The sequence below is a fragment of the Pomacea canaliculata genome, linkage group LG2, assembly GCF_003073045.1.
Source record: "Pomacea canaliculata isolate SZHN2017 linkage group LG2, ASM307304v1, whole genome shotgun sequence".
Lineage (NCBI taxonomy): Eukaryota > Metazoa > Mollusca > Gastropoda > Architaenioglossa > Ampullariidae > Pomacea > Pomacea canaliculata.
In genome coordinates this window covers 31,082,521-31,102,162 of record NC_037591.1, presented here as the reverse complement: position 1 = coordinate 31,102,162, position 19,642 = coordinate 31,082,521, and the positions used below count along the sequence as shown (strand labels likewise).

At 40.4% G+C, this 19,642-nt stretch overlaps 2 protein-coding genes across 4 annotated transcripts; one reads left to right on the top strand and one right to left on the bottom strand.

Moving 5' to 3' along the window:
- Positions 1-769: 769 nt before the first annotated feature.
- Positions 770-7,876, top strand: LOC112557739 (macrophage mannose receptor 1-like). The gene is made up of 10 exons (XM_025227748.1): positions 770-879; positions 1,516-1,636; positions 2,136-2,284; positions 2,552-2,716; positions 3,468-3,654; positions 5,895-6,043; positions 6,267-6,428; positions 6,657-6,956; positions 7,136-7,304; positions 7,574-7,876. The coding sequence occupies exons 1-10, from the start codon at positions 831-833 to the stop codon at positions 7,752-7,754; spliced, it is 1,632 nt and encodes a 543-aa protein (XP_025083533.1). The 5' UTR covers positions 770-830; the 3' UTR covers positions 7,755-7,876.
- A 196-nt stretch (positions 7,877-8,072) lies between these two features.
- Positions 8,073-19,441, bottom strand: LOC112557740 (cytochrome P450 4F12-like). 3 transcript variants are annotated; one of them, XM_025227750.1, is made up of 12 exons: positions 19,305-19,441; positions 16,429-16,607; positions 15,722-15,872; positions 14,735-14,904; positions 14,323-14,447; positions 13,446-13,508; positions 13,037-13,160; positions 12,468-12,597; positions 11,928-12,057; positions 9,373-9,651; positions 9,058-9,123; positions 8,073-8,932 (listed from the first exon to the last, which is right to left on the bottom strand). In XM_025227750.1, the coding sequence occupies exons 2-12, from the start codon at positions 16,582-16,584 to the stop codon at positions 8,830-8,832; spliced, it is 1,497 nt and encodes a 498-aa protein (XP_025083535.1). In that variant the 5' UTR covers positions 16,585-16,607; positions 19,305-19,441; the 3' UTR covers positions 8,073-8,829. The 3 variants fall into 3 exon arrangements, with proteins under 3 accessions (XP_025083535.1, XP_025083534.1, XP_025083536.1); XM_025227749.1 differs by lacking the exon at positions 19,305-19,441 and adding an exon at positions 17,880-17,991; XM_025227751.1 differs by lacking the exon at positions 19,305-19,441 and adding an exon at positions 17,814-17,941.
- Positions 19,442-19,642: the final 201 nt, after the last annotated feature.

The window sequence follows — 19,642 nt, the reverse complement described above, 5'->3', positions numbered from 1 at the left end:
TCGTTCTCTCCTTACACCATCATAGTCTAAGAAGGATTAAAATAGGGTTTTAGGTTGAAAGCCTTAGCTAATCGAAGCCGCGTCGAGGCAACAAGAACAACTATTAGGGAAATTTTTTCTGTGGTGTTGGTCGTTTGCTTTGTGTTTATCGATGTTCTGCTATTCCCACACCATTGTCCATCACTGGCACACATTCTTTCTCGTTGACGCTTGGAAGACATTCAGAGTCAATCGCGGTGTTGTATCTTTCAAGCTTCTTTACACAAGCACCATATCAAAAATATTTTTTGGCGTATCTTTCTCGTTCCCTTGCAGAGAAGTATTCACAACGTTCAGCTTCTCTACCATTAGCAAGCAGCCATCGGTCGTTCTTAAGCCCCCACCCCTGGTCATGGCCTTCTGTCCAGGGACCTAGGACTGAGCACGTGCAAAGATGGACGTTCCTGAATGTGTGCCTTTAGATGTTTAAAAAGAGAGAGAGAGGTGTGACTGGGAGAGAGGGCAAAGGGAGGGAGATTGGAAGCTTAATTGTTGAGAGGGGGATTGTGTTTTGAGTTTTGGAAGTGAGAAGTCACTGCATGCCGAGAGAGTGTACTTGAATAGGAGAGAAAAAGACATCTAAGCTAATACCGGTATCAGAAACTTTTAAAAAAAGACCACCTTCGCGACCCCCTTGTAGGCACGTCGCGACCCCCCAGGGGGTCGCGACCCACAGGTTGAGAACCGCTGATGTAGGGCGTATACTATTTTAAGTCCTCTGATAAGAACTTCGAAGACCTCAGGCTGTGGAAGCTCATGCTGGTGTGGTTATGAGATAGCGATCGCACGATATGGCGCCTGAAGGAATTTTTATTATTTTTTCATTGTGTCTTGCAACAAGTAAGTCCATAACGTCTTTAAGTATAGAAGAAAAGAAACATGTTACAGGCTGTGGAATACTTTTATTATCTTCCCCGTAGAAAAAGTAATGACAAGTACAGAGCAGTGTTCTCATTTCGTTCTGACCTGGTCAGGCTTGCTCACATGTTAACATTACTATAGTCTTTAGCTATGGCTTCCATCCTAAGGTGCGACCTGGCCTTGCTGAAAATGTTTTTATCTTGCAGCTTTCTCTTCCTGTTTAAATATGTTCGAAGAAGTTTTCTTTTGATCTTTTCTTTCTTTGTATTTCACTTTTAACATAATCGCACGCACATAAATTATGCAGTTATCTTTATGTTGTTCTGTTTTCCTATACATATCTCACAGTAGACTGTGTGTTACCTAATGTTTAATCATCATTACTGGTCGTAGCAGAGGGTGCGACCTTGCTCGGTCGGGATGCTGCGCTGTACAAATACATTATTTTGTTGTTGTTGTTGTTGTTGTTGTTGTTGTTGTTGTTGTTGTTGTTGTTGTTGTTGTTGTTGTTGTTGTTGTTGTTGTTGCTGCTGCTGCTGCTGCTGTTGCTGTTATTATAATTTTTTAAAATTTCAAATAAGAAAATATTGATAGAAATTTTGCGTTTCTCATCAGCCTCTGTGGTGTCCGATATCTGTCCTCTGCACGATCACAACATCATAGAGTTTGGAGACACCTGCTATTTGTTTGTCACTTCCGTAAGGGCAACGTACAGTGCTGCCCTCAGCACATGTCGGTACGAAATTAATATTTTTCGGTTCTGCGATAATTTATACGAAATTAGAGTCTGCCTTAGCTGTAATATTTACTCTTCACGTGTATACGTATACAGGTATTGAGAAGTTTATATTATAGTGACTTTGGAGAACAAAAGTTTCATCTATTTTTCTATGCCAGTTTATTTTTTCCCCTGTGTAGTAAAGCACCAATAACCTCCTCCCCTATGTAGTGGTGGAAGGATTTTTTGTTGTTGTTTTGTTAGCATTAACTACCGACGTAGTAAATGTGAGTATTGTTATTCAAAATGGAGAGAAAAGAGGGAGACGCAAGTTGACGGCTATAAATTTTTTATCCCAGATTTTGTGGTAATTTTGCAGAACAATTCATATAATTTTTAGTACAAAGATTTTTGTATCTTTTGATTCCACCATTTATTTTTGCTACTCTTTTCTGTTGCGATTTTTTTACAGGTTGGTTTTTTTTTTAACTCTTCATCTGTGTGACTCTTTGTGCAGCATATTTGGCGGAGAGCTGGCTGCGGTAGAAAACGTGGAAACACAGAAGTTCTTACAAGAACAGCTCTCGGGGCGATTGAACTACTCACAGCCCGTGTGGATAGGACTGACACGTGCTCAAGACAACTCCACATTCGCCTTTCCCGATGGTCAGTTGCCGTGCTGCACTCAGCCAGCCAGCCAGCCATCCAGACAGACATGCAGACCACACTATCCATCCTTTCCTCCCCATCCTATTTTTCCTCGTATACTCATGCATGCGTGCGCATGGACACACTTATGTTATTCATTCAAAGACAGAAAACAGTCGACATGATTTGAAACAACGCAAGTAGAAAATATCTCAAGGCAAAATTTATCTTTAATTTATCCTTGTAAAGAAATGCACTTTACCACACATTGTAAATCCTTTGCAGGTTCGATACCTAAATTCTGGAACTGGGCAAGGGAAGAACCCGGAAACGTCAGCTCTGGAAACGTCTGCGTTGCTATGGACGCCGGGAATAACGGAGCATGGATAACTTACTCTTGTGATAGTTTCTTGTCCACAGCCACTCGCCTGGGTCACGTGTGCGAGTTTGGTAAGGTTTTTTTTTCTCTATTTTTTGTAAAGCCTGTTCTACAATTAACTATTTTGGCACATCTTGTGAGCTTAGAAGTCTGGTTTGCACCGTGTGTTAATCTCAAATTCTCAAAAATGTTTGTGAGTGAGTGGGTTTCAGCTACGGTCATGGAGATCTGAAGCTTTTTCATTTTTCTTAAGTGCAAGCAGTGTATCTGGACAACAGTAGCCATTACTCCATGAGTATTGTTTAGCTTCTGTCTGAGTTTAAAGCAACAGACACACATTGCAGACGAAGAAATAGGGTTAGTCTATTTTTATCTCCTTGAAATGAGTGCGTGACTCTGATTAATGGCAAACCGGCAATCACATAACCGGGTCAAACTGTTATCGAAAGTATGTAGGGTGCATAGAAAAAAAAAAAGGAAAGGAGGGCAAAGAAGACAGGGAGTCTTCTTTTTTAAAAAAAGGTTAACGAGACAAAAAAAAGTTCCATTTTTCCCTTTTGCCATTTACCGTGCATTTGAGGAGATTGGGGTTTGAGCTGATGTCGAGCCTCTAATTCACACAAAGGTGGTCAAGCCCATCCTCTCTGTCCTGTGTACAGTAACGGGTGTGCTGAGATTATCAGCATGAAGGCCAGTCAGGGAGTTACACATTCAACATCAATATCGCCAAAAAACAGGTTTAAACAAAAACTGATAACTAAGAAATAAATTTAAACTAAGAACTGCTTTGTAAAGCCATAACATGCCGTTCTTGTGTAAAAGCTTCCGAAAACAAGACTGCTGGCGCCAAAACTACGCCCCTGCCATCCACACCATCCATACCATCCATACCATCCTGTTCCGCACTGTCGCATCCTTCCAGCACTGACCTCGTTGCCTATGGCAACAGCTGCTACTTGTTTGTCGTTGCTAGGACAGCCAGCTACTACGCCGTCCAGGATACATGCAGGTACTTTTACTCCTATGGAAGCCATGCTTCATGAGCTGACATTCTAATAGACATGATTCATTATTCGCATCCTAGCAGGGATGGGGAGTAGCTGTAGCCTAGCTACAGCTACTGTAGCTGGCTACAAATTTTGTAGCTTGTAGCTTAGCCAGCTACAAATTAAAAAAAAGTAGCTTGTAGCCGTAGCTACATTTTAGAAAGTAGCTGTAGCTTGGCTACATGTTGGCTACTTTCACGACCATTCGTCGACAGCGTGTCAGTCACTGCTCTCACTGTTCGGTGTTGTGACGCCAGACACCACGTGTCTCGCACGCTCAGTAACCGCAAGTACTGTGTCGTCCATGTGCGGGAGCGATTTGACCAGCCATCAATTTCCAGCCTTATTTTGAAATTTTTTTACATTTTGCGAAGCCACAAAATTGTGGGTATAGTTTCAAATGCAAGAATGGATGCGGCAGCACGAAGTACTCAACGAACAAGACGTCGGCGTCTAATTTGACAACGCACTTGCAGGTAAGTTCGTTGAGATTTTCATCGATCTTCATTCTTCATCTTCTTGCTTGTCTGCTTTAGGAATAGAGGAGTGTACGGGGTTGCATCAACGTGATTACCACAGGGGCGACGACTGATCAAACTGCTGTCTTTACCGTTTCTGTACTATCTATTTAGTCTTTGTCATAAAGTGTGTGTGTGTGTGTGTGTGTGTGTGTGTGTGTGTGTTTGGTTTGTTTGTATGAAAAGAGCATGGAGACGTTTGACAGTATGGTGGCTTGAATATTTATTTAATGAATATGACAATTAGCTTGGTAGAAACTTGCTGTGATTGTGAATGGACTTCTAAAATTTTGTTTCATTTTCATGTGTTTATTTTAGAGGAAACATCCACTGCTTGCCAGGCAGTTGACTCAAGACTTGGAAACGTCACGAAAGCGGAAAAGGGAAGACGACGACCAACCCTCTGTCTCGAAGCTCTTCAAAGTGGAACACGAGAGTACCGTCAGCTAAGCAGACGTCAATTCCGCTGTCCTTGATTACCTGTTGGAATGCAACCTGTCCTTCTTCATGCTCAGCTGAACAGGCAGACTTCATCATTTATGAAGAAGTTACCGGGACCCCTGAGACAACTACCTTCCTGATGTCTGGATTGTCGCAGAATGTCAGTGAACTGGACAAATAGCCCACGATCAAACAAACCTCTTTGCGCACCAACACCGTCTTGCCAAGCAGTGCTGCGGTTGAGAGATAGTTCAGTCTGGCAGGACTTATCATGACAAAGCTGCGCACTAGGGTGACAGACAGCAACTTCGAGGCCAAAGTTCTGGTCAAGTTCAATTCCATGAAGGACTGAAAGCATGTAGATTTGTTTTAACAGTATTCACAAATTATCAGCACTAAGTCAAAAGTTTGTTTTATACCTTTGCATTTTGTTGTTAATATGGAGTTTTTGGTGGTCTCAGATCAGAATAAAGGTCAATGTATATAAAAACCAGTTCTTGTGTTAGCAAGTAATAGTGTTTTGTGTGTATGTTTGATGTTTGTGTATGTTGCTACAGCCAGCTGACTACAGCTAACTTGTTATAACATCACGCTTTTAAAAGTAGCCAAAAGAAGCCAAAAGAAGCTGGCTACATTTTAAAAGTAGCCCAAAGTAGCTGGCTACGTTTTGGAAAATTGTAGCTGTAGTGTAGCTGGCTACATTTTGAAAAAAAGTAGCTGTAGCCTAGCCGGCTACAAATTAAAAGTAGCTTGCCCATCCCTGCATCCTAGCATATATATCCTGCGAAGAGCAAAGGAAAAAACTCACTAAACTTCTCTCTCTCTCTCACACACACACACAGGTGTTTATCTACACAATCATACATAAGAGTATCGAACTGACCGAAAAAGAATAGTGTGATAAACACGTTTGCGTGTGATAAACATGCTAACCCTTTGCCAAAGAATTCGTTTTTACACATGTCTAGCAAAGCAAGGAAATCTTTCATTGTAACACATTTTGCAACCCTCTGGTAACCGAGAAGTCCCAAGCTCCATCATAAATATTAATGGAAGAAACATTCGCAGGGTTCTGAGTGCTAGATACGATATTTAGTCTAGCATAATTTTTACCTTCAGAGTACATCATATTTAAAAGATTTCAGAATCAAGGAAAGTTTCAGTCTTGAGAAGTTAGAGTCATAATAATAATAAAATAGGGGAGGCACACTGACTCTTGGCTACTCCTTGTTGCCTGACGAAAGGGTCTACCGAGGCCAACTGGCGGTCATCCGGGATAAAGATACTCAACTCTTTCTACTAGACCAGCTCACAACCAAGTTCAACTACAGTCAGCCTGTGTGGATCGGTCTGGTAAGAGATGAACCACTAGGCCCGTTCCGTACGCCAGAAGGTAGGAACAATTCTAATAACAAAACCATTTTGTTTTAAGAATATCTATTCACTTGGAGAATTTAAATCTGATTACAGGAAGAGTTGCTAACACGTTTTTGATGTTATTTAAATATAAATATAATTTTTTTAGCAATGCAAACAATGAAGAATGAGTAATGCACACAGTAATATGACAATAAGCAGTAACTAGTGGTTGTCCTGTCTACCTGGTTGCTGTACAGGAATAACTGTGGAGTACCCGAACTTTGTGGAAGAAGACGGAAGCAGCAACAGCACCAAAGGCTGCGTTGCCATCGACCCTCAGAGCAGCAATGGCTTGAAATTGTATCCATGTTCAGCTTCTTTCGCCCTCCAGTACAAGTTTGGTCACGTGTGCGAATTTGGTGAGTTGTTTACATGTAATAGGGAGTTTCATCTCTACCCATCACCCCCCCCACCTCCAAAAAATAAAAAATAAAAATAAACAAACCTCAAATATAGTCCGATTTTCTATATCTCGAAGTTAGCACCTGGTTTTGTACTTTCAGTGTTATCAGAGCCTTGTTCTATTATGAAAATTATTTTCTTGCTAGTATATCAAGTTTGAAAAGTATTTCACCTCATTTTTTCAGCACCAAGTGCAGTTGTGTTTCCAACAACTCAGATATCAGCATGGACATCACCGACTCAAGAAATATCTTCGACAAACCAGGTGACAATATCAACAAATGTAGTAGAAGAAACAACAGAACACGTGACATTAACAACGACCCAGTCAATATCTCCGTCAAGCCAGTCGTCACCGGAACTGATATCATTATCTTCCTCATCTACAAAGCAAACCTCAATTTCCGAGCCGTTGGAGACCGAGACTACAGTGGCAACGTCGACACCATCAGCAACCCCATCCACGATACTCAACACAACCAGAGGTTAATATACCGAGGTCGTAGTTTGAAAACGTTATTCAATAAATAGTAACTGTTACCTATTGGTTGTATGCCCCATACATCGCTCATTGGCTATCTTTCCAGAAAAAATGTGTAAGTTTAATTCACTAAACATTTATGACGATCATCTTTACTCGAATCTTGTCTACGCACGTGTCCAGGCTCAGAACTAGCCGGCTCGGTGTGCCAGCAGTGTGGCGACCTAGACTCATCGACACCATGCTCTGATGAAGAACTGTTCATGGCCACGACTTCCAAGTGTGATGATGCCACTCCCTACTGCATAAATGACATCTTCCAGAACGACGGCCAGGCTGTCTTCTATAAAAGGTAGGACAATTATTCCTGGATATTCCGATTCTAATAACGACTGCAACGATGACAGCGAACTTGACAAAGACGACTGCACCATTTGGAAGTCTGATGGCCAGTACGGGTAAACCAAAGACTGACTAGACCTGCACCATTGTGTTTGGTCTCGATAGGTATGGAACTGTTTCATTCCTGTGCCACCGTCGTGTTAGCAATCACCACAGAAGCCGTCCGTGTGCTGCACTCTGCATGTGACTGGAGATGTAACGTGTGTGACACTGTTGCAGGTGTGTCAACACGGAGCTGTGCACCCAGCTGTGGTACGTGGAGTCTTCCGACAGAGTCCAGTGCATACAGTACGACCCAGTCGTGTACACCGAGGACCTCGTGTGTCATCTCTGTTGCTATGGCGACACGTGCAATGGTAACATTGTTCCGCCAGCGGAGACTTTATTCATCCCTCGGTGAAGTCGCAAACGCTGTGACTTTATATGCTTATGTAATTCTGTACATCCATCAATGAGGTTATACATCCTTCGGTGACTTCATGCACGTCTCAACGACGTTTTAAATAACTGTTACAACACACATTCCTCAGCGACTTTGTACACATCTGCTGTGTACGTGCGAGAACCATATATGTTTGTGTATGTGTGTGTGGTCCGTGGTATATGGCTTATGACAGAACCTTTCTTGTTACACCCACCCACACCCACACAACAACACACATGCAATGACGTTCATTCATTCACTTTTTCTGTCTCTTTAATCACTCTAACATGTTCGTATTTTTGCCATGAAATAATTTAATATTGATACAGCAACTTAAGAAAATAAGAATACATACCAAATCGTACATTACTCCAATCACTGGAAACTTTTCTTGGGTTTTTCACCAATATTTTACTTACTGTCGAATCATAAGCTCTTTAGCTCGACTGTACGTGATTTATAGTTCACAGGCAATTAGAATGCTCTCGGACGAGTCTGCAGCTGACAAAAGTGCATAAGAACTGCTTGCACCGTTTGTCCCTTAAACGTATTCTGTACTTTCTCTGCTCCATCAGTCCAGCTGGTGTTTTTTTACTATAAAAACTTTGAAGAATTGTCCCGACGAAGATTGTCCAAGTGTTCAAAAGCGTTGTGAAGAGTAATCAAAAGTGCACGACCCGAAGAAGGTATAAATTTCAACTCTGAATGTGCTCTAAAATGAATGTGTTATCTTACATGTGAGTCCCTTCGCCTTCTACAATCACATACGATTATTTTCTGGTGTTGAAAACTCTCACCTAATTAACTAAAAAATAATAGTTTGAGATGTATTAAGTCACATCTCTGATTAAACACACTGTAAGCTGGAGATAAATTAGGGAGACCTTCATATTGCACATACTCTGTCATCAATATTTGAAAGATAATTTTGCACTGTGAGATAAACTCAACGAACTGCGTATCTGGAGTGTCAAATGTTTATCACAGGATGGCCCAATGTTGGGCAGAAAGACTGGGGTGAGGCACTCATCGATACTGATGCAGGCCGCCTCTAGATCCTGGGCGTAGCAAACATCTTGATGCCATTCTCTGCCCGCATGACAGCCGCAATCTTTCTGCTCACGTGGTGGCTCTCGTCCAATGAAAAACTGTACCTGAAACCAAGTAATTAAGCTCGACATAAAAAGACGAAACGAAATTGTCTTACATCAACTGACTAGAGCACAGGAGCGTCATACTGATGGTATGTTGTTTTCTGTCTTCACGCACTCACACTTACTTGCGCAGAAGTCGGGCGAGGAGCACCTTCTCTTCGTTCATAGCGAAGTGCTGACCGATGCAGTTCCTGCGGAGACACCAAAACAGACCGTTGAAACACAGACACAGAGTGAAAAATGGTTCCATAGACTTACTAAAGAATTCCAGTGTCCAGTATTTGCTAATCTCGGTTATATTCGACTTATCAGTACATGTGTACCGAGATTTTTCTTGAAGAACTAGTTTTGTAATGTTCAACGAAAGTCATACGTTAAGCAACAACTTCCTCGGGCCACTCAATGATATTTAACGACAACTACAAAGTTCTCAAACCTACCTGGGGCCAGCGGAGAAAGGCACAAAAGCGTAGGTGTCTTTATTCTGCAAGTTTTCAGGACTGAAGTTGTCCGGGTTGAAGGTCCAGGGGTCGTTCCAGACCTGCGGGTTGTGATGAAGGTTCAAGATCTGGATGGTGCATTGTGTTCCGACTGGAAGTGTGACACCATCGACAGTGGTGGGTTGTGTTAGTTTCCGCTGTATGAAGGGCACGGGGCAGTGCAACCGCATGCCCTCCTTGATGACCCGGCTGAGGTACTCCAGTTTAGGTAAATCATCCCTGGCATCAAAAACATGGAAATAAAAATAAAGCAGGAAGGATGACTCGATAGTAAGAACATAACAAGAATCCAAATCTTCCTCTCTCTGAATGTGACACCTGTTTACAGGGCTAACCGTCGATTTCTCCCAGTGCTCCGGTTTCCTCCACACTCTGTCGTGTGAGTGTAGGGGGAAGGAAGGGGTTCACGGGTGGGTGTGAGAGACGGAGATAGAGAATGAGTAGTTATGATTTGAATGTCAATGAATTTGATGAATTTGATGCCTACTGAAGTGTGTTCGTGCAATTAAGAGTATAAAAGCACCTTGGGCCCTTTCTGCTGTTGGGGCTCTATGAATAAACATAATTATTATTAGATTCAACTAAACAGTCTGGCTGCTTGTCTAAGAGTGGTACACTGTAGATCAGGGGTCTCAAACTCGCGGCCCGCGGGCCAACTGCGGCCCGCGAAACAAAAGTTTGCGGCCCCCACCTCAATATCAAAGTTTCATGTTAGTGCGGCCCGAGTTTGATACTGTTACAGTCAAATCTCGCTACTATGCCACCTACCGGGACCGAGCAAAAGTGGCATAGTAGCGAGGGTGGCATAATACTGAGGGTTCGTAAAAAAAGGCTTTATTTGCTCAAGTTACCCGTCAATCCAAAGCTCTCAAGAATCGTCGGCTGGCGCTAGCTGTCTCCTCTCATTCTCCCCCTCACCTCTTCACCCTCCACCCCTCCCAACCAGGCAATCACATCCGTACACCTGCATCCTGTCGCTAGTCGACCCCCTCCCGCTCTCCCTGTCATGTGGCTGTCACCCGGCCAGCGACTACCACCCTCATCGCCAGCCTCCACCCTCCCTGTGTGCGTGCTATGTTCCACCCACCTAACTGCGATGTCCCACACTACCATACAGTATAATAATCGAGCACTGCGCGGAATTTCACAACTTGTGTCTTTTAACAATCACAAAAAGTGGCATAGTAGCGTGAGTAGGGGGTGGCATAGTAAATTTTTTTTACATTGAATTTATAGTCGGGACCAAGCAAAAGTGGCATAATACCGAGAGTGGCATAATAGCGGGGTGGCATAGTAGGGAGATTTGACTGTATATCTTCTCCTCTCTCGCTCCTTAGTCTGCAACTTCCAGTTTCTGTCAACTGTCCTGTGGATGGTTCGGGCGGGTGGCCATAAATCTTGACCAGTGACACGTGGACCGCCGACTTCAAGCGGACGGCCGTGGGAAAAGTTGGGTGTCTGCCAGTTTCCCTGAATCGGTCAACTTCAAAGGGAGGACTGGAGACACGCCACTTGGAGGGAGAAACATCTTGGCGTCGGCGTGAGAAAAATCCTCACTTTTCAAACTGCTCGCTGGCGAAAGGAGGTCCGTCTCGAGGAAACGTAAAGTTGTATGTGGTGAAGATACGCCGTTTGTGTTGGTAGTTCAATGAGGTGTGCGGAACGAAAGTCAGTTTAAGTTTGCCATTGCACAACAGTGAGCCCGCAAAGACCTTTACGCACAGCCCCATACATGTCTTTTTCAAAGCCTGCAGTTAAGAGAAAGGTTGGTGATGAGCACAGACAATTTCAGGAAAAGTGGGAAGAGCAATATTTCTTTGTTGAGCACAGAGGCAGCCCAACGTGTCTTCTTTGCACAGAGAAAGTTGCAGTGCACAAAGAATACAATTTGAAATATCATTACACAACTAGACATGCTGAGGAGTATGCAAAATACCAGGGAGATGAGAGAGTCAGCCGGGTTGCTAATCTTAAAACATATCTACTGAGGCAACAACATTTCTTTAAGAAAGCAACCAAAGAGAATGACATTTCTCTGGTCAGCAACTATATTTTCTTCAGTCTTCTATATCTGCTGCATTATTATTATATTTTCATTTTCAATTTATTTATTTATTACTGATTGATTTATTTTTTCTTATAAATTTGTTAATTTATTTTTATTTTTTAATAAGATGAAAAAATAAGACATTTGATGACATTGGAATGTTTTTGTAAGAGCTTTTCTTGTGGAAAACCTGATGCGGCCCGGCCTCATCCAGACTCTGCCTCCAGTGGCCCCCGGGTAAATTGAGTTTGAGACCCCTGCTGTAGATGATTCTGATTTAGTACTGAAACGATGGAGATTTTAAAAGAAACAAGATTGATCGAGACTGTTTTCAGTGCCACGAAGAATTCTCTCAAAGCAAACTGCATAAACTTACATTTGAAGCTAGCTTGGTAAGCAGTCGAACAGTGACAGGACTCTACATCATTGTTTGCCTTGTGGAACTCACCACTCGATGTCGTCCGAGTCCCGCTCCATCAGGATGGCATCCACTTCCGCTTGGACTTTCTGCTGGTGCTCGGGGTGCTGGGCCAGCGAGTACAGGATCCACGAGATGGCTGAGGCCGTTGTGTCATGACCTGATGAGGACACGTGGGCCTTTATCAAAGTATGGAAGGGTCGCTAGCAAAACAAATTCTTGTCTCGAACAAGTGAGTTTTGATGACTGATGGATGATAATGGAGAGAGGATATAGTTGAGATGGAAGATATGGATGGTGGATATGACGACGATGGAGAAAGTGGAGCTTTTTAAACTTACAAAACGAACAGAAACACTAGATTACTAAGATGACCACCAAAAAAGCGGACGACTCCATATTGATCTCCTTTCATAACTTATTTGCGGTTCTGGCACAAATCAGAAAAAATGGATAAGCATGGCATATGCCATATTTATGCATCTTTACCGTTTTACCTAAACGAAATGAATATCAAACCAAAAGGGGCCCAATGTTTGTGGGGAAAGTTTGACGTATGCGTGTACTCGCCTTCAAACATAAAAGTGTCCACCTCGTCTCGTATTTCCCTGGGTGTCAGACCTTGGCCCGCTTCGTCCTTGGCCGTCAAGAGGATGTCAAGAAAATCTGGGTACCTTTTCTTGGGGGGTCCTTCGATTTCCTGTCACACAGATACACTCTTGCTGTGCTTGATCTCGAAACTTAAGGCAGTTCATTCCCATCCCCATGAACACACATACACATACAAAATCCCCACCCCTACTAACCGACCCACATACACCTCGACACACGCAATTTCACAAAGTTTGTTTAGTTAACATAACTTTTTGAGATTGAAGAAATGGAAATATGCAACTAGGGAGCGCCCAAGCCCATCTTTCTACTTCAAGTTTGTTCGCAATGTTTGTGAAATAATGAGAACAGACTTGTATCTATGATGAACGTAAGTAGTGGAAAAAGTCATTATTCAGTTGGACGCAGGACATAATAGAAATAGCAACATGTATCTATAATGAACACACGGACTATAACTAGAATAGACTTGTGTCTACCACTGAATACAAGAACTAGTGGAAATAGTGACTTGTGTCTATGCTGACCAGCTGCTCTTTTCGCTGACGAATGACTCTCTCTGAAAGGGAATGAACGACGTTGCACTGCTTCAGGAACTTTCGGCCGTTTGGAGTCATTCGATACACGAAGTCAAGGTACAAAAAAGGATTCCTGAAAACAAATTGAAAGCAGACCACAAAATAATTTCAAAATAAAATCCGATGTGCATTTACGCTTTTACTAGGCGCAAACGAAGTTCGCTCTCTCTCTTGCACCACATATCTGCTCTACCCTGGATACAGTGGATAGCCGCCTTCTCTTTTACCACAATCACACTGCCATTTAGCTGGTCAATTTCTTGTTACACAAAAAGTTTGCTAAAAGTAGTCAAACATTCAGTGATGTGTCCATTTAATAAAGTCCTCAAAAGCCTGGAATCTTTATGATAAAACTTACCTTCCCCGTTCAAACCACAAGTGGGAAAGCTCATTGACCGCCTGAACATAAGGGTGACCTTCTCTGCCAATGATCGAAAAAAACAATTTGTCAGCATAGTTCTAGCGATTAATGCACATGAAATAAACTCATATTGTGTTACTTTTCAGGAAAAAATGGATCAAGTCACAAAAGTGAGCAAAAGATATAATGAAGTAATGGGAAAACGCGGCAGTACAATATCAAGCAGTGCCCCAGATCATGTGTCAACAGCTTATATACACACGTGGCATTGGTGGCCACAGTGCGTTTAACTGCATACATTATGCTTAGCGAAAAAGACTTGTGTGGTGAAAAAAAAAAACAATATCACAAGCTGCTCACAAACAAATTCTTTGCTCTTGCTGCAATTCATCAGCAGTATTGTCTATTGCCAGTCGCATGTGGTTAGTGGAGTCTCAGGTCAAAGTTCAAATCGTCAGTGACCAGACAACTTCCCCACCCCTGCCTATCCAGCAGCTGTTCGACAATATATGATACCTATGTGATTTTATCAGGTAAGGTAAAATGTGGGTGGAAGGAGGGGTCTAGGCAAGCCGTTCTCCGCAAGCCGTTTTCCTTTTTGTTAAATTTCACCAGATGCAACTTTGCAAGCTCCTTTCCTGCATTTGAAGTACCAGATAGGCTGCATTTTATATAAATGGTTTTGTGGGACAGGAGTGGGTATCGTAGCGTAGCATAAACATGATCACGACTTTAAGAACCTCTGATTTATGTAAAATTAGAAACTTAACTTCCTGTTGTGCAACATTGTGGTAGAGCACTTAATGGAAAATGTGTTCCTACAATTTATGTGCAGACAAGGTCATAGAAAAACATCGGCTAGCACTTGGCCTACCCTTTTAGCTGAATATCATCTTTGAAGCTCATTGCACACTGTAGTATTACATCCAGTGTACAGAGACTGATGAGACTGAACACTTCAAAACTTCTTTTTTCATCCACGCTCTCTTTGATTCGATTCTACCAAAATTACACAAACACAAATTTACACTCAAAAAAATTTAAAGCATAAGAAACTTAAAACAATTTAAAGAATAATCAACACACCAGACATTTAAAATATGTTATAAAATAAAAATGTAAAATAGAAGGTAAATGTTCTATTCTTAAGGCATACATCCTGCTTCAAACACAACTGCTATAACATTTCCTTGATTTAGACAACATGGAGGAATAAAGGACTAGGAACAAGGGACATGGATACTTTCAAAAGTTATGAAATTAATGTTTTCAAAATTACGACATACCAGCAACAAGTCGGCTGCCCTGTTGTTAATGACAATGTAAGGCTTGAGAATGTCAAAGTGAAAAGCTGGAGTCAGAAGGCGCCGTGACCTTGACCATCTCTCTCCATTGGCCAATAGCAAACCTTCACCAAGCCAGGGCAGTGCAAAGTTATACATCTCTGGCTTGGGCTCTGCAATTTCATAAAAATGTATATACTTAATTCACATATGTTATGGACTAAATGGTGCATTTTTTCTCTTTCGAAGATGTAGGCATTGGCTTTGAATGTCAAACCATTTCTTCAAAGTTTGCATACCTCACCTTCAATTCCAAACTACACATAACAGTAAAAACGAAAAAAAGAAAACATGTAAGCTGAAAATAAGCATATGTTTCATAGATTATATGAGTCTTTAGTCTTGCAAGTCATAAGAGAACAACTATAAAATTCTGAATGAAAGCAGTAGTTTTAGTAAGTATAAATCAGCATAAATTATAAACTTACTGGTAATCTCTCCATGTGTGTATACATGCTCATAAATAAGCTCATCAGATGGTTGGCTGATTTTATGTGATAGGCATGTACTTCTACTAACGGGGAGGAGGAACAAAGAGAATAAAAAGGAGGAAAACTAGGTTGTTAAAAAAAATTACACACAAAGAGAGGTATGGGGGTATATGAAATAAGATCTGAGCCAAGGATCCCACGTGTCCCATTGTACATGCAGCAACCAGGTGTTTTATCATTGTACAGCTGTACTATCTCTTTATTGTAAGATTTTGTTTACCTTTATAATACTTGCCACAGATAAGGAATACAGGTGTGGCTATAACATAAATTAACAAGCAAGTGAAGGGCTAAAAGTAAATCAAGTTTTTAAAAAATCCTCCCAAATCATGTGGCTGAATTTTGAAAAAGTTGTCTAAGGCAAGATTAAGGAATTTTTTTTTAGTTTGCATAAATATCTAAAGTGTATATTCTGGCCACAAGAAAAAGCAATACACACCTGCTGTTTTGAGAAGATCTCTGATTGTTTCTGGATGATACAAAGCCACCATTGCTCTAAATGGGCCAGCCCAAATCCGGAAGAATCTTGGGTGTTTCAACATCAAGCTATTTATATACTTCATTCTTTCCTCTGGGGGTTTACCTCTTAACTGCATGGTGAAATATTGAACAGTACATTTTAGTATCAAAACAAAATAACATGCTTCTTAATAGCTGTCTATGATCCTCGTATTTATTTTTATCACTAAGGTGACTAAGAGGTTATGCAGCACCAGTAAAATAATTCAAATAAATAATGTTATTACATCAGCCCATCAAGTAAAATAACTGGGATATGAAATTAAAACAATCATAGTTATTAGTTCTATTTAAATATTTCCACACTGCTTAAAACTGTAAATTGCATGTTCACACAAAAAACACTTCCTTTAGTCTAGTAATGGGAACAATGAAATGAACAACATACAATTCACACAATGACATAATTAGATAAATCAAGATGATATAAATAATATACAATCTACATAATTATATGAATTTCAGCTACAATGCATATTGTCAATTTCCATTTTGCACTGATGCTGCTCAACTTTCAAGCATAGTTTGTGAAATGTGCATGTGAACAGATAAATGTGTACCAAAACAAGAAAAATATCTAATTCAGCTCTATATACATTTATACACAGCGTACAATTCTAAACATACATGTTGAAGATTTCCCCATATAAAACTGAAATCTGTCTCTCCAGGAAGTGCGTTGAAAAAGGCAAAATATGATCGGTACCAAATCAGCCATTGGATAAATTTCACAACAGCAACTGTTGCAGCCAACACACCAAAAGCACTCAGGATTGACGACATGGTTCTAAAGGCACTGTTAAAACCTGCACAAGAAAATAAAATTTTTATAATTTTTTTTCTCAAATGATTTGTCCATGTATATCTATGAGATTCAGGTTCTCTCTCTTTCACATACACACACAAAGTAAAAAGGGTTTTAAAATAAGGGGCAACACAGATCAATATATAACTTCAAAGACAGTTTATAATTAAAAAAATACATCATTGTGATCAAAAGGTCAAGGTATGTAAGAAAGATAATAGAGATATATTATAGTGAGCTTAATGTGTTGTAAAATGGCAGTTTTTATATTGATTGAAGCATTAAATCTGTGTGTCTTATACCCTAATTTTAATGTTGAAGATGAATGCTGATAATTACTCCTGACATTCATACTTGTGCATAAAAAAGTATAGTTTCAAAATATATTGCATTTATCCAGAGTGAGTCTATAATCTGAGCGCAATATAGATGGGTTACTTTTAAATGACTAATCCTGCACAATAACTAAACGTCCTTGCATGCCACATTTAACCCTATGCAAGGTCTACCACAGAATGTGCATTATATCCTAGTAAAACAATACATTATCACCCATTATTGTTCTTGAACCCATTACATTAATTTATGAAACATTTAAATCTTTCATGAATAATTTAAGATTTAATTTCTAACATTGTGTTTCCATTGCTTCTTATGATTTTCATTTCAGTATATATTTCTATATAATTTATATACATTGTAATTTGTTGTTTTTATTATTATATTTTCTTGGTCAGTGTGCTATTCGATACATCCCCAGTGTGTTGTGAATAAACTTCATACCTCTTTGTTGTTTATGTACAGGTGCAGTATATTTTAACAAAAGCTTAATTTAGTTTCAAATTGCGATCTTTAAATGTGTGCCGTTGACAGAATGTGAGGGCAAGTGCGGGTGTGCTGCAACACATCTCTTTCAATTTTTGTTTTTGTACTGTGTGTACAATAGTAATATATCTAGCATTTACAGAAGCTGGTTATCAAGGATCATCTAATCTTTTCACGAATATATAAATATTCGTAAAACTGTATTATTAACATTGAAGTATTTTGTTAACTATTTGGATGCTAAATCATTTATATGTCAAAGTCTAGGGAGAAGAGCTGTAGAAGTACGAGAATTGAGAGATCGAGATAGAGCATAAATTATTAAACTGTGAAAATGTGTTTCGTTCTGAATGCCAGTAGCAGTAAATATACATTTAATTACATGTACACAGAACTGTGCCGTTGCCTGATGTGTACACGTAATGTTACTTATCAGCTAGCCTTTCGCCTTAATATCTATGTGCCCTTTTATGTTGAATACTGTAACACGAATTCGTGCATGCCTTAAAATCATGTAAATCGCCTTTTTCTTATACGATGTCTGAAGAGACCTCTGATTCAGCCAAACGAAGTCTTCGGACCATATGAGAATATTCTGAATGAGAATCTCGACGCTGGGTATTCACGTGTCCTGAGGCGAGGTTATGGTGTCAGCAGCTGAGGCCGATATCACCATCGTAAATCTTTCTTTGACATCAATACTTTTCGCGATGAAGTATATAAAACCCTTTTATAAACGTGGGCAAGATCGCTACACATTTGTGCTGTTCTTTTGTTTTCTTTTAACAGTTCGTTTCTAAAATAATTTGAGTGCTCGAAACGACACAAATTAATTTCATTCGCCTAATTAAAAAAAAAAAACATTTCGTTCATACGACGAGGACAACGTGCAACAATTGCTGAGTCACACATTTGTAAGTCTAAACTGCATTTATTTACAGCATTTACACATGCAAGACAATTCCTTCATATTTGACGCATAGATAACACCGCTATATAGGGACCTATACTTAACGCTACTTCTACTTAGGATACTAATGTTACTGATCACTAAGGGGAAAAAAAGGTTATTTCAAGGTGAGAGCAACTTGACATACACCGTGCAATATAGTAAATCCGCATAAGGGAGAAAATGAAGGGAAAGAGAGGAGCTTTAAGATTCGTGAGCGACTTTTCAGCGGACGGTGCAGTGGTACTTTCTCCCGTATTCAGAACAGGGTAAAGATAGTATTTCGAGGTACGTGAGCCTTTTATCCGAAGACCAGGACACCTACACAGTGCAAAGGTACTTCTCCAGTACTCATAATAATCAAAAAGAGAATTAACGACAGCCTCGCACTCCGGCGCACAGAGTGCAGGGACTGCGCATTTTATGCTAGTTATATATTCACAAAAACTTGGGTGCTACAAGTCCCCAAATCCAAAGCTGACCTGGTCAAGGGAAGCAGTTGTGTATGAACTGGGAGGAAGGGGGCTGGTGCAGCCTATCCTCAAAAAAGATACTGAGGATGCAAGAATATGAACCTCGATGAGTTTGCATGAAGTTTTCACCCCTCCCCTCCCCGAAGAACAACATCTTCATACGACACTGGAATGAGAATGGAGTGCGATTGTTATTCGTAGTCATCGATTGTTAAAATATCGGTGCAAACACAACTGAAGTCTCGATCTGTGTTGTTATAAATCTCTTCAAAAGTACACTTAGACGTGTTGCAGAAAATCAAAAAGGGATATACATATAGATAAATAAGGCATGCGAATGCTATTTTACAATTTAACATGAAAATAGACATTGCAATCTTCTGTCAAGCAAACATCATTGATAGTAGATAAAACATGTGTTGCTTCTTGTAGGTATCGTAAGTATACTTACAGGGTTCACCTGTTTCTCAGCTGCCTACTTTGTATAGTCTTTCACAGACTAGATTGATTTCGTGGATGGTCAGCCAGGTATAAGAGAACTGTGGTTTGCTCGTTTCTCTTGACAGTCGCTTTGTCAGGAATGACAATTGTTTGTGAACCAGCAGGACCTTATAAATAGGGTACTGAACGAGAGTGCACCTGTACCGATAAGGAACGTTCGTTCCAGGTTGGAACGTTGAACAGTTTGCAAGCTCAGAACTCTTGATAAAGAGGAGATACAATTTGTCCAGCTGAGCTTTTAAAAAATTCGAGATAACAGTACAAGCACATAGAATGTGACATATCTAA